The sequence below is a fragment of the Parasteatoda tepidariorum genome, chromosome 1, assembly GCF_043381705.1.
Source record: "Parasteatoda tepidariorum isolate YZ-2023 chromosome 1, CAS_Ptep_4.0, whole genome shotgun sequence".
In the NCBI taxonomy this organism is placed as follows: domain Eukaryota; kingdom Metazoa; phylum Arthropoda; class Arachnida; order Araneae; family Theridiidae; genus Parasteatoda; species Parasteatoda tepidariorum.
In genome coordinates, this window is record NC_092204.1 from 22,442,956 (window position 1) to 22,460,342 (window position 17,387).

Genomic DNA, 17,387 nt, shown 5'->3' on the forward strand with positions numbered 1-17,387 from the left:
TTCTTTTAAAAATTTTTATTGCATCACGAGTTTATACATTTGCCTTAGTTTTTAAAGGATTATTAGGTTCAATGTTTTCTTTTTCAATTTAATTTTATTAAATTAACTAAGGTTTCCTTTCCTGTCACAAGTATCAGCTCAGGATAATGCTTAGAAAAACAGTATGTATTCTCTTTTAAAGGAAGTATGTACTTAAATGGATAATATCTAAAAAAATAATTGTTATTCATATATTGCATATCTGCTTCTACGTTATGCAATAAGTTTGAGGAGTCTTAGATAGAAAAGCGAGTTTGACTGAAACTACTGACATCTTGGTTCTTAAATAGGAGGTGCCACTAGCCTTTTGCAATAACGTTTCCAGTAAGATGTTGCTAGGTGATTTTTAACTTTCATGAAGTGCCCTAATACTTCCTTTGATAGCTTTGAATGTTGTTACAGAATTGGTGGAGATTTCTAAATTCTGTTTTAAATTGTAAAACAGTGACGCAATTTTAAGAGGTCCTCAATTATGTACAAATTTTCAAACTCAACAATATTTTGTCCATTTTTTCTCCTTATTTTTTTTTCTAATTCATCAATCAATGTCATTTTTTATTTTAAAAATTTATGATGAAAAATTTCAAACATCAAGAGCAATCCACTTGTTTTTTTTTTCTGTAATTATGTTGCTTTAATTTTTCCATTTGTTTTCTCGCTTTTTCTTTTTTTTAAAGTTAATTTTAAGAAATTCTCAGTTTTTTCAATTTAAGTACAAATATATTTTTAAAACTTCAAAATAAGTATGAGCTATAAGCATGAGTTACAAAATTTACGTTTCTGAAATTCATTGTCTTCCGTGATTTAACATTTTTTTTAATTTAAGAAATCTTTAATTTCCTCCTTGAAAGTTATAAAATTTTTAGAGACTTGAAGACGTATTTAATTTTTCATTTTTAACCAATGAAAAAAGAAGAAATTGACATTTTTTCATTTCTATTATTACTTATTGTTTTTTTTTATAACAGAAGAAAAGTGAGAAATCATTTAAAATGAAATTTACATTAAAATTTCTTATTAAAAATAAATCATTTGATGGACTATAAAAAATAGAAAATTCTACAAATTCTTGAAAAAGAAGAATTATATATATAGAACATTAGAAGACAAAGACATTTTTGTTCCATTAGTGTAAGGATTAAATGGGCTATGATACGCTTGGTATTTGTTTTGCATCCTATCAAGTGGTAAAATGAAAGCGAAAGTTATTCTAAAAATCTCTTTATTAGCATAACATATTTAGAGAACAATATCATCACGAAATGTTAGATTTATTCTTAACCAAATATCTTCAAAATGCTTCTAAACCTCATTTGCATATCAAAAGACTCTCACCACTCTGATGGTGTCTTTCCAATCTACAGGAGCGATTGTTCGTGCAAATACGATGCTAAAAGCCTCGTGTAAAATGTCTGATGTTACGTAATCTGCTTTAATCAGCAAAGAGGTAGATAAATAGATCCGGTGAGAGTGAGTTTGAAGCTAGCCTCCATCACATGGTATAGGAGCATATATGTTTGTAATTCCAGCACAGATTCTTCTAAGAGAAATGCTAAATATCCTAAAGAAGAGTTTCAATGAGTTATTGCGTTAAATTTTTGTAGCTAATGCTTTAAAAGCAAACAGTGTAAAGATTCATTTATTCAATTTTGTAATGATATCAAGTATGCCTTTTAAATGAGATATTCCTGAGAATCCATTAATATTTCTAAAGAAGAGCTTGAATGAGTTACAGCGTTACATGACTGTAGCAAACATTTTGTAAACACATTGTAAAAGCTAAATTTTTTATTTAATAATAATACTAGATGTGTCATTTAAATTTGAGTTTTCGAAAATAAAGTTTTATTAAGGGATTATATTGCATGTTTATGTTAAATGTTTTTGAAAAAACAGTGAGAAAAAGTATTATTCAGTTTAGGGATATTATCAAGTGAGTCTGTTAAAGTGTTGATTTAAAGAAAGAGCTATAAGATTTCATCCCTCTTTAAGAGTTGAATAAGTTGCTGTGTTCCAAGTTTTTAGAAAATATTTAATGAACAAACAACGTAAAAAGTTCAATTTTGTAATAATGTCCGGCATGTCTCTTTAATCAGATTTTTCTAAAATTCAATCGATTTATATTAACCCACAAGAGCACGTATTTTATTTTTTCAAACGAGAATTTATTTGACATGCTATTAACATGGCAACCTAATAAATTCCTAATTTTCGCCGCAATTTTATCATTTAACAATCTTTACTGTCCTTTACCATCAAACAAACATTATTTTGAGAAATCGTCTTTAGTATTCGTAATAATTTTCTATTTCATTCATGTCTTAGTGTATTTTTATTGTTTTTATTTTTATGTGTCTTGGATATTATATGTATCCCTTGATTTACGAGTAATTAAAAGAAAGAAAAAAATAAAAAACTATTTCATTAATAATCGATACAATGCAATAAAAAAGGTTTAAAAACAAAGCAAAAAAGTTATTGCAAATGTTTCTGTCTGAATTTATTCCACCTAAAGCACTAAAAAAAAATTTGAAAACAAGTTTTTTTTTCATCCTAAAAATTGCGTCTATAAGAGAATACAAACTAAGGCATTTATGTTTTAAAAAATTAGTGTTTTTTGTCAAGATGTTCCAAACATCTTAAGAGTTTAATGAAATCTAACTTAGTTCAATTAGTACTATCTAGTAATTTATTGATGAAACGGGTGCCTATTTCCCTCTTAACATTTAAAACAGGTTCTTTCATTGGGTCCAATGATTGTAATGGCAGCTTCATTTCAACTCATAACTCATTTTTATTAGCTTCAAATAATCATGAATAGTTGAGACTCTCTTGACTCTCCAGTTACGCCGATAAAGAGTAATGATAATATTTAATTTTCGATTTGAAAGGGAAGATAATTTGTTAATTAAAAAGTATTTCTGCATTTAGTATAAATTGCATTATCATAGAAATAATTATAAACTTAATATTAAATAACTTAAGTGGCAATTAAGTAAATTGTATTTACTGTAATCATTTATTTAAATTATTTAGCCTTACATTATTATAAAAATTTGTATTTCATTTAATTGTTGCAAAGTAAGTACATTTCACCCACAACAGCCAGTTGTCAACCAGACAATGGACATACTAGAATTTCAAAATTATGAATAGTGGCAATGTGGTAAAAATTGTATATGTTGTTATTGCTTATGTTGTAATTGTTGTTGTTGCTTATCCACACTATCTGACGGAGTCAGACAAGATCCACGAGTTCGTTGACTGAAAGAAAGTCGAAGACTAAGGAGAGGATTGCTAAAGAGGTCCACCTTAGAGAGTCCCATGCTATCCAAGAGGTGTTCAGGAGAAGCCTGATGAATTTGGCACTTGGTGCAGGTGCCGAAGGTTCACTCTGGTCACCTCTAGTTCCAAAAATAACTGATACACATCGATCTAAAATGTTCAAATTGATTTCAGTAAAGGTTGAGGCGTTAACAACTGGCTACCTGGACCACTATTACTTCACGGCTAATTTGATATTCATTTATTAACGTGGTGTCCCATTTCATATAACGCAAAAACGGCTTTTTATTCGAAATATCCTAGGTATAGAAGAGTAACTCCCGATGTTTGATAAGAATATCCTTTTCGTCTGGGCTGACTTTAAAATTACAAGTTTAAGGAGTTGAGCATTGACATAGCCACACTTCCAATAAGTATCAGCTGCTTATTACTGGTTGTAAGTAAAGGGGGAGCATTTCGGCCGAACATTGGAAATGCAATCTTACCTTCATAGAAGAATTTTCTCGAGAATCTTCAAAAAAGTAATCATCCTCGACTTCATATAGTTCTGTTTTATTTAGCTATCAAATTATATAATTATGTTTTTAAAACAATATAAAATTTTCTAAAAGTAAAACTCATTGGACAGAAATTTTATCCGTGCTACTTTTTATAAACAAAAAAAGGCCCTTTTGTTTCATTTCAAAAGATGGCGATTTTGATATTTGTTCACGCTCAGAGCTTGGCATCCATTTAAAGTGCACTTATATGCAAACAGGCTCTCTTCATAGGAATAATGTCTTTTTTCAACTTGCAGTGTAGAGAGCCAAATAAAAAATTATTTTAGATAAATACTTAACATAGAACTAACTATTCAACACTGCTCAAGTTATTACTTAAGAACACCTAACCAAATGAATCTAAATAAATACTTAACGTACAGTTAATTAATTAACAACTTTTCAATTGTTATTTAAGATCTAATAAAATTAATTATTATAGGCGACTATAATGCTTCCAAGTTAGATGGAGAAATACCCGCATTTTCCGTGATAGTAAGAAAAATAAATACATAGATATTGTTAAACTAATATATATATAAAGCTTTATTGTTATAATATACGTAAGTTAATTGAATCGTTGGTTAATCCATTTATATATGAACGTATTTTATATATGTTACTTATAAATGATATGAGCATTTACTTTTAATTCTAATAAGGAATTTTATTTCTGAGTGATTTTCCTTCCATGAATTTATCACGCTTATTATACTTCATAGAATTCTTCATTAAAATTCTGTATAACTATCTCATTCAGTTAACTCAACTCACTCAACTAATCAATAAAAAATTTATAACTACTTAAAGGTTTCTTGCCTTCTGCATCAAACGATTGAGTATCAAAATGCTAATTTGAATGTAAATATTGATTACGAGTAACACTTGATAATCTTGATAACACTTCGAATGACTTCTTCGAATTTCATTTGTATTTGTATCCATGATGACGTATCTAACTATTTCAAACTGAATCGGCATTAAAACTTTGAATGCCTGGAATTTATACTTTGAGTTTATTACTGAGGTTTGAAAATGTATTATTTAAAATTCGCACGAATCAAAAATAGATGAACACGATAGCTTCAGACCGAGAGGTGGTTGAGCTTTAAGACCATCATTCAATTTTTTATGGTTATCAATACGTAGTTAATATAACCTTCTAGTAATCATAAAAATATATGTTTTATTTAAAAATTTAATGTACAATATTTTAGTTTAAACCCAGTTGATCAGACTAATTGATCAAGACATGTTAAGAATTCAAACAATGTATTGTTGGGAGCGTTTCATTCCTTTGTTATTCTAGCACTTATTCAAGCAAAATAATGATGTTGAAACTGGAAGGGGGGGGGGGGAGAGAAATGAGTCAGGGGTTGAAATGAAAGTTTTCTTCTTTTCATTATGACAGTTAGGAAATATTACTACTTTGTTGGTAACTGATAAAAAAATGAGTTGGACAGGTGCTATTGCAAATCTTCCTTTTCGAAATTCTAACATAAGATAGATCATTACTGATAAGGTTATTGCTTTCATGGAGGTATGACACTAGTGTTATTTGAGAACTGTGAAGGCATCCATCATATCGGTTCGCTACAATTCTATTGAATATCATACTTAGAATAATTTTCCCTTCCTGATTCTAAGGATCGGTGCTGCTGCTAGCAATACTTGATATTACCTCCTGTGGAACAAAAAGAGTCCCACTTTATTTCTCTTCCAAAACCAAATTCGGTTCTAGGGGTGTTTCACCGAACATACCACCTGTGGTCTTTACCCCCAACCCTACAGAATGNAATCTTATTTTTACTGAACTTCTCTATTACGATAAATCTAATAGTGTGAAGTCGCCACGGATTATACAAAAAATAAAAAAAATTACCATATTGTTATTTACGCTAATATTGAAAAAATCATTTCAGTTATAGATAAAAATTGAAAAAAAAGCACGCATAAAAATATATTTTATTTTTTATATTTTATAACCATCGTTGAACAGCTGTCCAAATTTTTGGATTTACGACTACTAATGTTCAACTCCGTAACCTTGTAATTTTGAACCCCATCTAGAAGACAAAGGAACACCTGGATCAAGTATTTGGAGAATTTTGCCTCCGTGGAGGACTTTTTTTTTATGGAACTAACCCGCCTTTGCCTTACGTGGAGAGGAAAACCACGAGAACCTTCCATGGTAAGCCTGACGGATCATGGGTTAGAGGCCTCCTCTAACCCATGATCCGTCTACAATTGAGGATATTTCACACCAGCACTATGGTCGGTGCAAGTCGGATGCTGAATTCGTATAGACCGGCCATCACCGGGATCGAACACCAGTTCACCTCATTGGAAGGTGAACTCTCTATCCCCTGAGCCATCGCAGCTGGTATTAAAATATAAAAAACTATTTACAAAAAGTAAACTAAACTGAACGTAGGTTTTTATTTGTTTAAGAGAACTGCAAAAAGTCGTTATATTATGGACGTCAAATAAATTTTAATGGTGTGTATTAGTTGAAATAAAAAAAAGGATATGTGCTAAAGAATGAAGAAAATGGAAAAATCAACTAATTTGTTAAGGAGGGAATTAGTTTCAAAATCGCCAAATTAATATTGTAACAGATTGCGCTTAATTAATTTTGTTGATTGTTCGTTCATTTACGTCGCACTAGAGCTTCCCAATGGGCTATTGGCGACGGTCTGGGAAACATCCCTGAGAATGATCCGAAGACATGCCATCATAATTTTGATCCTCTTCAGAGGGGATGGCACCCCTGCTTCGGTAGCCCGACGACCTGCACGCGAAGTCGAGCAATTTACGGTAGAACAGTTTAACGAGGACCAATACCGCACACCCTCGGTCCCTACGCAGGCTGATCCAAGTGGTCACCCACCCGCACACTGACCGTAGCCAGTGATGCTTGACTTCGGTGATCTGCTGGGAACCGTGTCTTATTAACGATTAGTCCACTGCGGGACTAATTTTGTTGAAATTAATTATTCGTTATTTGTACAACTGCATGTCTTATCGTAATGATTACGGTTTTAATAAGGAGCTTCTTACCAGCAAAGATAGTGTATTAATATTTTCATGAATTAGAATTTAACTAAATTTTGTTCATTACTTCTTACAAATATTTCAAACAACATGAAGGTCAGATAGAAAAAATTTCATGTTCCATAATCTTTCGATACAAAACTTATAAAAGTTCAATTTGTCTTTCAATTTTCTGTGTTAGTTTCTTGCCTCTTATAAATAAGTATTTCAAACAAGAAAAGGACATCCTTGAAAGCAGAACTTCAATGTAACAGCTACAAAGTATTAGATTGGAGCCGTAGTGGCTCAGGGGATAAAGCGTTTCGCCTTACAATTAAGTGAACCGGAATCGAATCACAGCAATGGCTGGTCGATAAAAATGCTGCACCCGGCTCGCACCGACCTAAGTGCTAGCGTAAAATATCTTCAGTATTAGACGGAATATCTTCAGTAGTGGACGAATCATGGGTTAGAGTCAACTTGTCGCCAGGCTAACTCTAAGAGATTTTCATGATTTTCCTCTCCATGTAACGCAAATGCGGGTTAATCCTATCAAAATGTTCTCCTTAAAGACAAATTTATCCCCTATATTTGACCCGAGAGTTCCCTTGTCATCTGAATTGGGTTCAAAGTTACAAGGTTATGGAACTGAGCATTAGCAATTGTTTACCAAAAAATTGGATCGGCTGTTCAATGACGGTAACAAAAAATAATAAATAAATAAATAAGACTGAAAAAAAAAACTAATCTTGAAAACCCAAATTAGAAGCTGTTTGAGTAGGATTGCACTCATAGTATTTTTTAACGGCACGAATAGCAGAATTCGAGAAACTTAAATATAATTCTCGAATACTCTTTTGTTTTTTACTAACACTATGCAAGTTTCATAACTTTTGTGAGTCTGCGACAGTTATTCAGTACTGTTAATTCAAGTTTAATCCATATTTAGTCAGGGCGTTCTATGCTAATAGGGAGCCGCAGTTTTATGAAAATGAAATGTATGTCTGTTCAAACTTTTTTAATATTTAAAAAGTTACTGTAATGCCCATTCATTTTAATCCATAGACTAGGGGGGAAAAACAGCAAAAAAAATGTAAGAATTTTTCATTGGAAAGTGATTTAATTTTAGTTTAATATCTTAAAAAGAAATTTTAATAATATTTACTTGCCAATGAGGTAAAATTAGAAAATATTTTCAGAAACGCTACCAAAATCAAGAGCAACTAGCTGCTACAATTACAAATTTTATTTATTTATTTACTAAAATACATTTTAAAAAAATACATCGAAAATTTTTATACACTAAAGCTACATGAAACTTGTTTTACAGTGTAGAATAAAAAAAAGAAAAGCGACAATTCCAAATTTTGACTCGATTAAACTAAAGATTTTCTTTTAATTAAAAATCTACTAGACAGGAATTTGAATGTATTCGAATTGGTACTTTTATTCATATGTTTGTATGAGTAACAATGTTTTGTAAACAAAATGGTGTATTAAGAAGATAGACGACATACGGTAAAGCATGTTTAAATTTTTTTTAAACTTATTTCAAAGTTTTTGCATTTGGTTATTTTTTCTGGCAAACAAATTTATGCCTTGTACATTTCATTGAATAGTTCTAATAAAGACTGTTTAGCAATTTTTTTCTTAACTATTTTTTTTTATTGACAGATTTTGTTCATATTACTCCACTTTAAGCAAAAACTTTTGATTTTTTTAAAACTTTGAAGTTTTTTTTTAAAATTAATTTAAAAGGTTTAAGGTTATGGTCAATGTTGATTTCTTGCACATAGAGAACGGATAAATAATTCATGCGTATTATCTTCTTTCTAAATTATGATAATCAATTAGATAGGAAAAATATTTAAACAATTTTCCAAGTTAATAAATCAATCAAACCAATGTATCATTTTTAGAATATCGTATAGTATAATTCTTTTTTAAAAAAAAATCAGGATAACTATATTTTCAAGAAAAAAAATCGAATGTGTCAGACATTTTCCATCAAAATCATATTTTGGAAAAGGTAGATATTATTCAGCTAAAAGAAGTTTTCTTCGCATGATTGCCAAGCTACAGTCAAGTGACGTTCTTTTTATGCTAGTTAAGTTAGGAATTCAAATTCAATAATTCAAAACTGAGTTTAAATATTCAACAAATTTTAATGCTAAACCAAACTAGTAGTTTTGCAAATATAATTTCGTATCTCAATAATAGGTAGTTTTAAAAAAGCAAACAGTTTAAGCTACTAATACCTTTTAATTAATTAAGTTTTTGCGATGCAATTTCTCAGTCTATTAAAGGATTATTTTTCTGATGATAATAATCTGTTAAAGGAAACAGAATAAAGTTCTGACATTTTCTTCGATTCAGCACTGTGGGAGTTAGACAATGTTTTAAGATCCTGAGTTAGAAATTGCAAAATTAAAAACGTAAGCATAGAGCTAAGATTATTTTTTCATAAGAAATTTACACATTTGAAGTGAAATCAATATTTTTTAATTTTTATTTATATATTAATATTTAACCCTTGCCAAGCAGTTGTCAATAGAAAAAAAAGTTACTGGTGGGATATTTTTAAAACATAAAACTTCTTTTATATAACTCGAAATTGAATTTTCATGGTGATTAATTAGCTTAAAATAAGTACAGTCTGCTCTCTTTAGTAAGATGTCCCATAACAGCGAAACTTCAATTTTAATAACCGATGTATAAAGTCCAGATTTTATTTCCTAAGCCCCATGTAATTTTTCTTTTAAATAGAAGATCTTTACTGATAGCAACTAAAATGTAGTCATTTAAGTTAGAAAATTTTACAAAGTAATTACTTAAACCATTATTTATTATTATGCATTTTGAACTATTCCTTCTTTTTTACTACACAATAAAAGTAGAACACTTTGAATCCTCTCGACTGAAGGAAAAGTGACATAATTCCCTAAATTCTTATCTTTAGTCATCATAGGTGGTCGTAATTCAAGGTCATTCATTGCCTGTGTTTCCTTTCATAGGATACAATAAAATTATCAATCATATATTTCTTGTTTGAAAACTGTATTCACAGTTTTTGTGAAATTTTAGACACTCAACATTTCAGTTTGAAAGCAATTCAATTTATTTTCGAGTAAAAGCATGTTGTATTCACATTCATCCTATGGTATGCTATTTATGAAAAATGGAAGCCACAAACTATTATTTTTGGTGCATTTTGAAGTATTAATTTTATGAATACTTTTATGTACTTATAAATGTAAGAAAAAAATATTGCGTTTCAAAATTCTTATTTAAATAAAGCATTGCTCTGTTAAAATTAGTCAAGACTGTTTTGGCCTTAAATTAATATTTAATATATTTTTAGGTGGTCATGGCAGAACGGGCTCACGTACGGCCTGAAAATAACCACTCAACAAGACAAAGTGGCGAATCAAGTTAAGTAAATAACTGGTCATTTTCCCCCCTTGTTTTTTTTACAAGATGTAAAAGTACATTAATGCAAAAAAGCTTTAATTTTCATTAAAACGCTCAAAATCTCTAATAAAAAATTAATGCTTCAGAATCCATCGATTTGATATGGAAATTTTCTTATGAAAGGAGAGTTTTTTAACATTTACAGTTTTTTAACACGTTTTTCAAAGTCATAACGTATACATTAAATGTATTTTTTCATCCAAAATATTTTTAAATATCTTCAAGGTCAATATATATAACTAAATTTTGTCCCATATTCAGATTATTTTTTTTTGTTGATAAATTAACTTTTTTATAGTTGTACAATTAATCCTATTCAACTAATACAACAAAAAAGTTCGCAAAACGAAAAGTTTAAACGAAAACGACCAACTGACGTATGTCACAGACTCATAAGGTTGCTGCATGACGCATTTTGAATTTCTTAGTTTAAATGAATTGTTTGAATGCAGTTAGTTAGTTTGCAAATCTAAGAAACCATTACTTTCGTTTTGATTAATCATAATCATATTAATCTAAGAGTTTCATACTCAGAACTATAATAATTTTATGTTTTAGGAAGAAAATAAACTCTTTCGTTTTTAAATTATTATTTTTTTTTTCTTCGAAAAATTAGGATTTTTTTTAACGGAAAAAAACGAAGAAGTACAAACCACGTGAGTTGCAAGTTAAACGTACTGGGGGAGGAGTCTCCTAGTCTTTAGAAAAGACGACGACATACATGCGTACTTAAACATATGACGAGCGTATGACGTTCAATCCTATTGGCTCATTCAAAATGTACAATGCGCATGCGTACTAGCAGACATAAAGCAGTAACTAGTTTGATGACTTTGAATCTACTACTAACTGGAAGTTTTACCAGTCAATACTAGGTCCTACAATTACGTACCACAGTTCGAGAGATGACGGAATACCTTATCAATAAAGAGGTTGATTTTACCATTGACGAAAAATGCTTTCTTCTCGCATACATTGCTGAAGATAAAAACATGACATCATTTACTTCTTTTGAACGCACATGGTATCGTATTTATTATAATGTGGCATATAATAATGAAGTCGAGACTGTTGATATTGTCCTAAAACTGATCAAGAAATTGAAATTGGATCTCTGGTCTATGTTCAAGGAAAATATTCCAAGAGATTTCGATTTTTCTCACAGTTGTCTTTTAAATAGTCCCGAAGCATTCATCAGAATAACCGAAGCAGGAGCCTCTAACGGAATAACAAAAATAGGAAGCCTGTATCATTGTTACTTTATTAAATTGTAAGTTTTTATTTCAGTTATTTTTCTGCTTAAATTTTTAAACTTGCTTATGTTCTATCCTATATGAAAATAATTAGTGTCCTTATCTAAATTTAGTTCTATGATTTTAAGAGTCATAGCTCTGAATACCAAGAAATATTTCTTTACTTTTAAGACCAGTAGTAGTTTGAATATAATAATTTTAAAATAAATGTAGAGCTAATGCAACTTTTAAAGCTATAATTAATTGAGAATCGCTCTGAATTACTTATATTTAAATTTGAAAACACCCTCCCCCGTAACATTAGGGTGCAGATGGGTATTTTTACGGATATGCATGAAATTTATTGGATATGCTGTTGCTTTCATTTCAAGCAATGTTAATGAGGTAAATAATCCTACTTTAAAAATACAGGCTTTAAAATTAATAATAATTGTAGCTATTGCTCATTAATCTTAGTTTATTATCATGGCTTTTAGAATATCTCTGGTTCCTTGATATATTCTGGAACAAGCAATTCTCAATAATTGACTGCATATTCTTGCCTACTTGTAATTTTTTTACCCATTTTTTTTTTATCAAAATAACATATTTTCTGAGACAAATTTTCTTATTTATTTTTCATTTTTTGCTTTAATTTCATCTATTCTCAAGTAATTTTTTTGCATATTCTCCTTATGGATGCATAGTGGGGATAGTTTTTTTTAATCTTCGTCTTTCTTTCACCCGATTATTTTAATTCAGAATAATCATTTTTGTATTCTATCAAACAAAATTCAAAATTTTCCTATTTATTTTCTTTCTAATATTTAATTGATGTATTGTAGATATTTTCTTAAGCTCCTTTATCTTTTCTTAACCCATTTGTTTTAATTCAAAATAATATTTTTTATTTTATCATAAAAAATTCATAATTTCCTATTTTCTTCAAATTTAATAAATGTATTGTACAGATTAATTTTTAAACTTCTTTCTCTTTATTTTATCCATTAGTATTAATTCAAGATTATAATTTTGTATTTTATCAAACAAAATTTATATTTTTCTGATTTTTTTTCATTTTTTTATACTTAATAAATGCTTTGCCAAATTTTTTTTACGCTCCTTTTTCTTTGTATTTTTTGTATTGTTACAATTTTAAATATTTTTACATTTACCCATTTTCTATATATATACGTAAACGTATCGTAGATTTCAATTTCAAGCTTCCTAATCGTTTTGTAACCTCTTTCCTTCAGTTCGAAATAATAGTTTTTGTATTTAATCAAACAAAATTTCTCATTTTCTGAATTTCTTCGTCAATATTTGTTTTTTATTTTGTGATCTCGTCTCATTATCTCGCCTTACCTCTAAAGATGTGTCATATATATGTCTTTCTTAAGCTATATCGTTCTTTCAACCATTTGTTTTAATTCAGAAGAAAAAATACTTCTTTAACTAGTAAAGTTCATTAGTTTATGACTTTTTGAGCTTATTTTTCTATTTATTACCCTTTATTGCATCTCTTATTAGCAAGTTTACGTGTTGTATATTCTTCTGTATCCTTAGAGAAACATTGCTTTTTTTTTTTTAATCCTTTCAGGAGATTCAATTTTAATGTTCTTTATCTTTAGATTCTATATTTCTTTCAATTTAAAATAATAATTTTGAACTTTATCAAACAAAATTGGTAATTTTCAGATTTTTTTCATTTTTATTACATTTTTTCTGCAATTTGTATTAATTTTTTATTTATTTTTTTTTTTTTCATTTTTTGCCCCGTAGATTTATTGTAGCAGTACTGTTTAGGGCTTTCTGTTTATGCTTAAAATAATGTTTAAATTCCAATTAATATACTTACTTTTCGAAAACAAAATATTTCACGGCCTTTTTATGAGAAAAACATATTCACATAATAAATCCAAGAAATAAATTAATGGATTCTGCACAAAATTTTAACATTGTTAAAGATTTCTGAATACCTTACCTTAAATTATGTATATTCTGATACCTTAAATTATGTATCGAAACAATGTACATGCTTGTAAATGATTTTTCACTTCAGATTATCGACAAGATTTTTAAGAAGTTCTTGAGTTTTATTTCACTGAATATATGGACAGTTGGGCTTTATATCGACAATTTTTTTTCTTTTTAAAAGGAATAGTTTCACTTTATATTTTATATCGGAATTTTATATTCTATATCAGAATTCTCAAAAATATTGTGTAAAATGTGTGTTTTATGGTTTATAAAATATTGTCCACATGCTTGACATTACGGAGATAATTTAAAATTTAATTGACATAAAAACACATATTCTACATATCAAACCCAAGTTGTAGCTGTGAGTGTAGATTTTCAATTTAGTAATATTTAAGTCATGTTAATTTTTCTAAATGGAATATTCAGTCATTATTTTATATTAGAGGTACGAAAGTACAGAGAGCTGGACAAACAATACTTTATATAACTTTATAAAAGATAAATAAATTATCTTTATAACAAATAATAAAAGCGTGCTTTCTGATTTTTACTGGAGACTAGGTAAATATTACCTTCATTTTAAACTAGAAAACAAATAAGACCGAAACCAAATTTTTTAATTGAATTGTTTTTAATATTTTGATTGACTTTCCGAGGAAATACTTTATAGTAACTGCACTCGTAGTTGAAAATAAGAGTTCGATTTTTGCCATTTTTATAAAATGCCAAATTTATTTGTTGTCCTCNAAATAATATTAAAACAGATTTAAATATTAAAATAGATTTAAAGTTATTTTATTTCTAAAATTCTCACATAGATGGCGCCACTAGAGTAAAAGCATGGTATCATTTATGTATTATGTAATAAAAGATGACGTCATAAGTTCATAATACACAATTTCTATCCCAAATAACAAAGTTTCTAAGTGTTGCCATCCTTAAAAACTAATATTGAAATAATAAGTGTTGCCACCCTCAAAAAACTAATAAATTAAATAATATTTAAAAAACGAAACTAAATTAAAAACAGAAACCGAAACTAAAAATATATTAGGCTTAAGAAAAAAAGAAATAAGCTCCCCATGACGCTGCAGACGAAGTTTCGATTTTCAGGCGGGCAGAAATAAGCATGCGGGCAGAAATAAGCAACTTCCGGTTCATAGGAGGGCAGAAATAATCAACTTCCGGTTGTAGGCGGGGCAGAAATAAGCAACTTCCGGTTGGGGCAGAAATAAGCACCCCTTGACTGCCCATCACTTCCGCCGCATACATGCCTGCTATTACTACTGACATTTATATTTTATGATTCTAAAATAGGCAGTTTTAATTATAATTGTTTGTTGATCATAAAACTGAGTTTATTTAATCAAAAAACTATTCTATGCATTAAATTCCATTAAAAATTAAAATTTAGCAAAAATTTATAACTTAATATTGAATATAGCACTCCCCTTTTAATCGAATAACCCGCTAAATTACATAGTGTGTGTAGGTTGCTCCATTATTGCGACTTAACTATTTTTGCTTAGAATTCTCGATCAAAAGGAAATGTAGATAAACTGCAAACAGGTGGTCTTAAAATAATATTATGAAAAAGAAAATTATTAAAGGTAGAGAAGTCAGCAATCACAGCAAATGATGTAGTATGAAATTATTTAGAAGCAATTCCTTTTAAAAAGAATTTTATAAGTGTTCTCCTTTCGCACAATTCGATACAATTTTTTTAAACTTACCATAAGAAAATGGAATTTAATTTGTTCAATTTTACTGTGATGAATCTCGATACTTTTTTTATGAATTTTTACCTTAAATTTACCTTTTATTTTTTATTTTACCTTACTGATCCAGGAGTTTCCATGTCATCTGGAATGGGTTCGAAACTACAAGGATACGGAGTTGAGCATTAGTAGTCGTAAACCCAAAATTGAGTCGGTGGTTCAACTACGATTACATATAATATAAAAACTAATTAATGCTAACTATTGGTTAAGTTTCAGAAAAAGAAACAAACTTATTTTTTCTCTGGACATTCCCTTCTGAAAGTCATAAAAGTCTGTCATTTACGACTTCCGGGACTGGTACACCCTGATAACGCCATCCATAACTAGCTTAACTTGAAAAAATGGTATGTTTATTCAGATGAAGTACGTTTTCGTGTCTGATTCTCTATCTAAGATAATTCGACATATTAGCATATTGGAGGTCATCTCTTTAAAACATAGTACTATAATCTTAGTACTGAGTTCGAGGAAAAAGGATCACTATAACGAAAGCAATTCATTTTGTTATTCTGCAATATACAGAGAAAGAAACTTATCTTACTGAATTTGGTTACACTCTTTGTACTAACTTTTGGTTAAAAAGAGGGTTATTAAATAAGTTAAATACTATAAATATTTTTCTTAGTTGAACTACAAGATCAAACACAAAAATGAATTGCTGTGAATAAAAATACTTTTGTTTCGGATTTGGATTCTTGACTTAGAAATACAGTGAGTAGCTGTCACCTGAAATATATTGTCCTAATATTTCAGTTGTTGAAATATCACATTTTGAGAGTTTTATTCTATCTCAAGAAATTTTTCGAGATTTTAAGAATGCACTTCTAGCGAAACTATTGGGACCATATTTTAGCAATTCCTTTCCATTTTGACTATCCTTACTTTAATTAAGAATTGAGATCCCCACGAGGCAGAACCAACTATAATTTCGTGTTGGCAATCACTTTTACTATGTATTGAAACAGAGTAACGTTTCGCACACGCGTTTCAAAAATTGAATTTGAGTCTTTTTAATTAATCTTTTTTTTTTTTTTACCTTTTAGGTTTTTTGATGAATTCTACGATATGGAGACACAAATTCAGAATGATACTTCTAGATATCCTCTCAACTTCCGTGTATATCAGCTTCTGAATCTTTGTGCGCGGTACAAAGGTAAATCAGCACGGCTCGAAATGCCCATGCGAGTACTCTGGAGCTCCATCCCAGATCCACTTTTGACGTCGACCGACGTTTTTAGGCTTTTTGAAGGGATTGATCCCATATATTTTCCGAAGATAAACAACATATGTCAATGGTACTGCAATCTAGTGAATTCTGAGGAAACTTCTGTTAGGCGTCCAAGATCTTTGCAACACCTTTCAAGGTACTGCATCAGAAACCGATTAAGAGACAACTTTAAGTTGCCCGAAGGAGTGGAGGAACTAGGCATTCCCAAACTTGTCCAGAAGTACTTACTTCTGAGAGATTTCAACAAGATAGAATGAATACTTTATCTCGGAATCATTTATGCAAAGTCTCTATGAAAGATATTAAGGACTAACCTCGAAAACATTTGAATAGTTTCACTGCTAAACGTGAAATATTTTTTCTTCATATTAGTAAATAGTGTACAATGAGTTTTTGTTTGCGGTGCTCAAATAAATTTTTTCATATTAGCGTATATTTTATTTTCAGTTTGTATGAAATATTTATCTACATTTATATGGTAGTTGCAATACACGGTTGAACTGAAAATTTTGTGAAAAATAATGCATTTGAAAAAATATTCGCACGTATGTATAATATTTAAATTTCTAGCATGTCACAAAGACTTTTTAAGCAGTATTTATGAGAAACATTTTTTTTTACAGTAAATGTGAAATTCAAGCATACATGAAGGTATAAACGATATTTATATCAGTAATTAAAATTCAGGAAAACCAAACTAAGGTAGATTCAAAATTACGAAAACGTGACAGAGTTAAGAAGAAACATAAAAATAATTATATTTTTAAAATATATATATATATATATATAAATTAAT

The 17,387-nt window shown here is 29.2% G+C and overlaps 1 protein-coding gene across 1 annotated transcript; it reads left to right on the forward strand.

The window, feature by feature from the left end:
- The first annotated feature begins 11,171 nt into the window (after positions 1–11,171).
- LOC122270336 (uncharacterized) lies at positions 11,172–17,024 on the forward strand. Its single transcript, XM_043047304.2, has 2 exons — positions 11,172–11,637; positions 16,407–17,024. The coding sequence occupies exons 1-2, from the start codon at positions 11,273–11,275 to the stop codon at positions 16,846–16,848; spliced, it is 807 nt and encodes a 268-aa protein (XP_042903238.1). The 5' UTR covers positions 11,172–11,272; the 3' UTR covers positions 16,849–17,024.
- Positions 17,025–17,387: the final 363 nt, after the last annotated feature.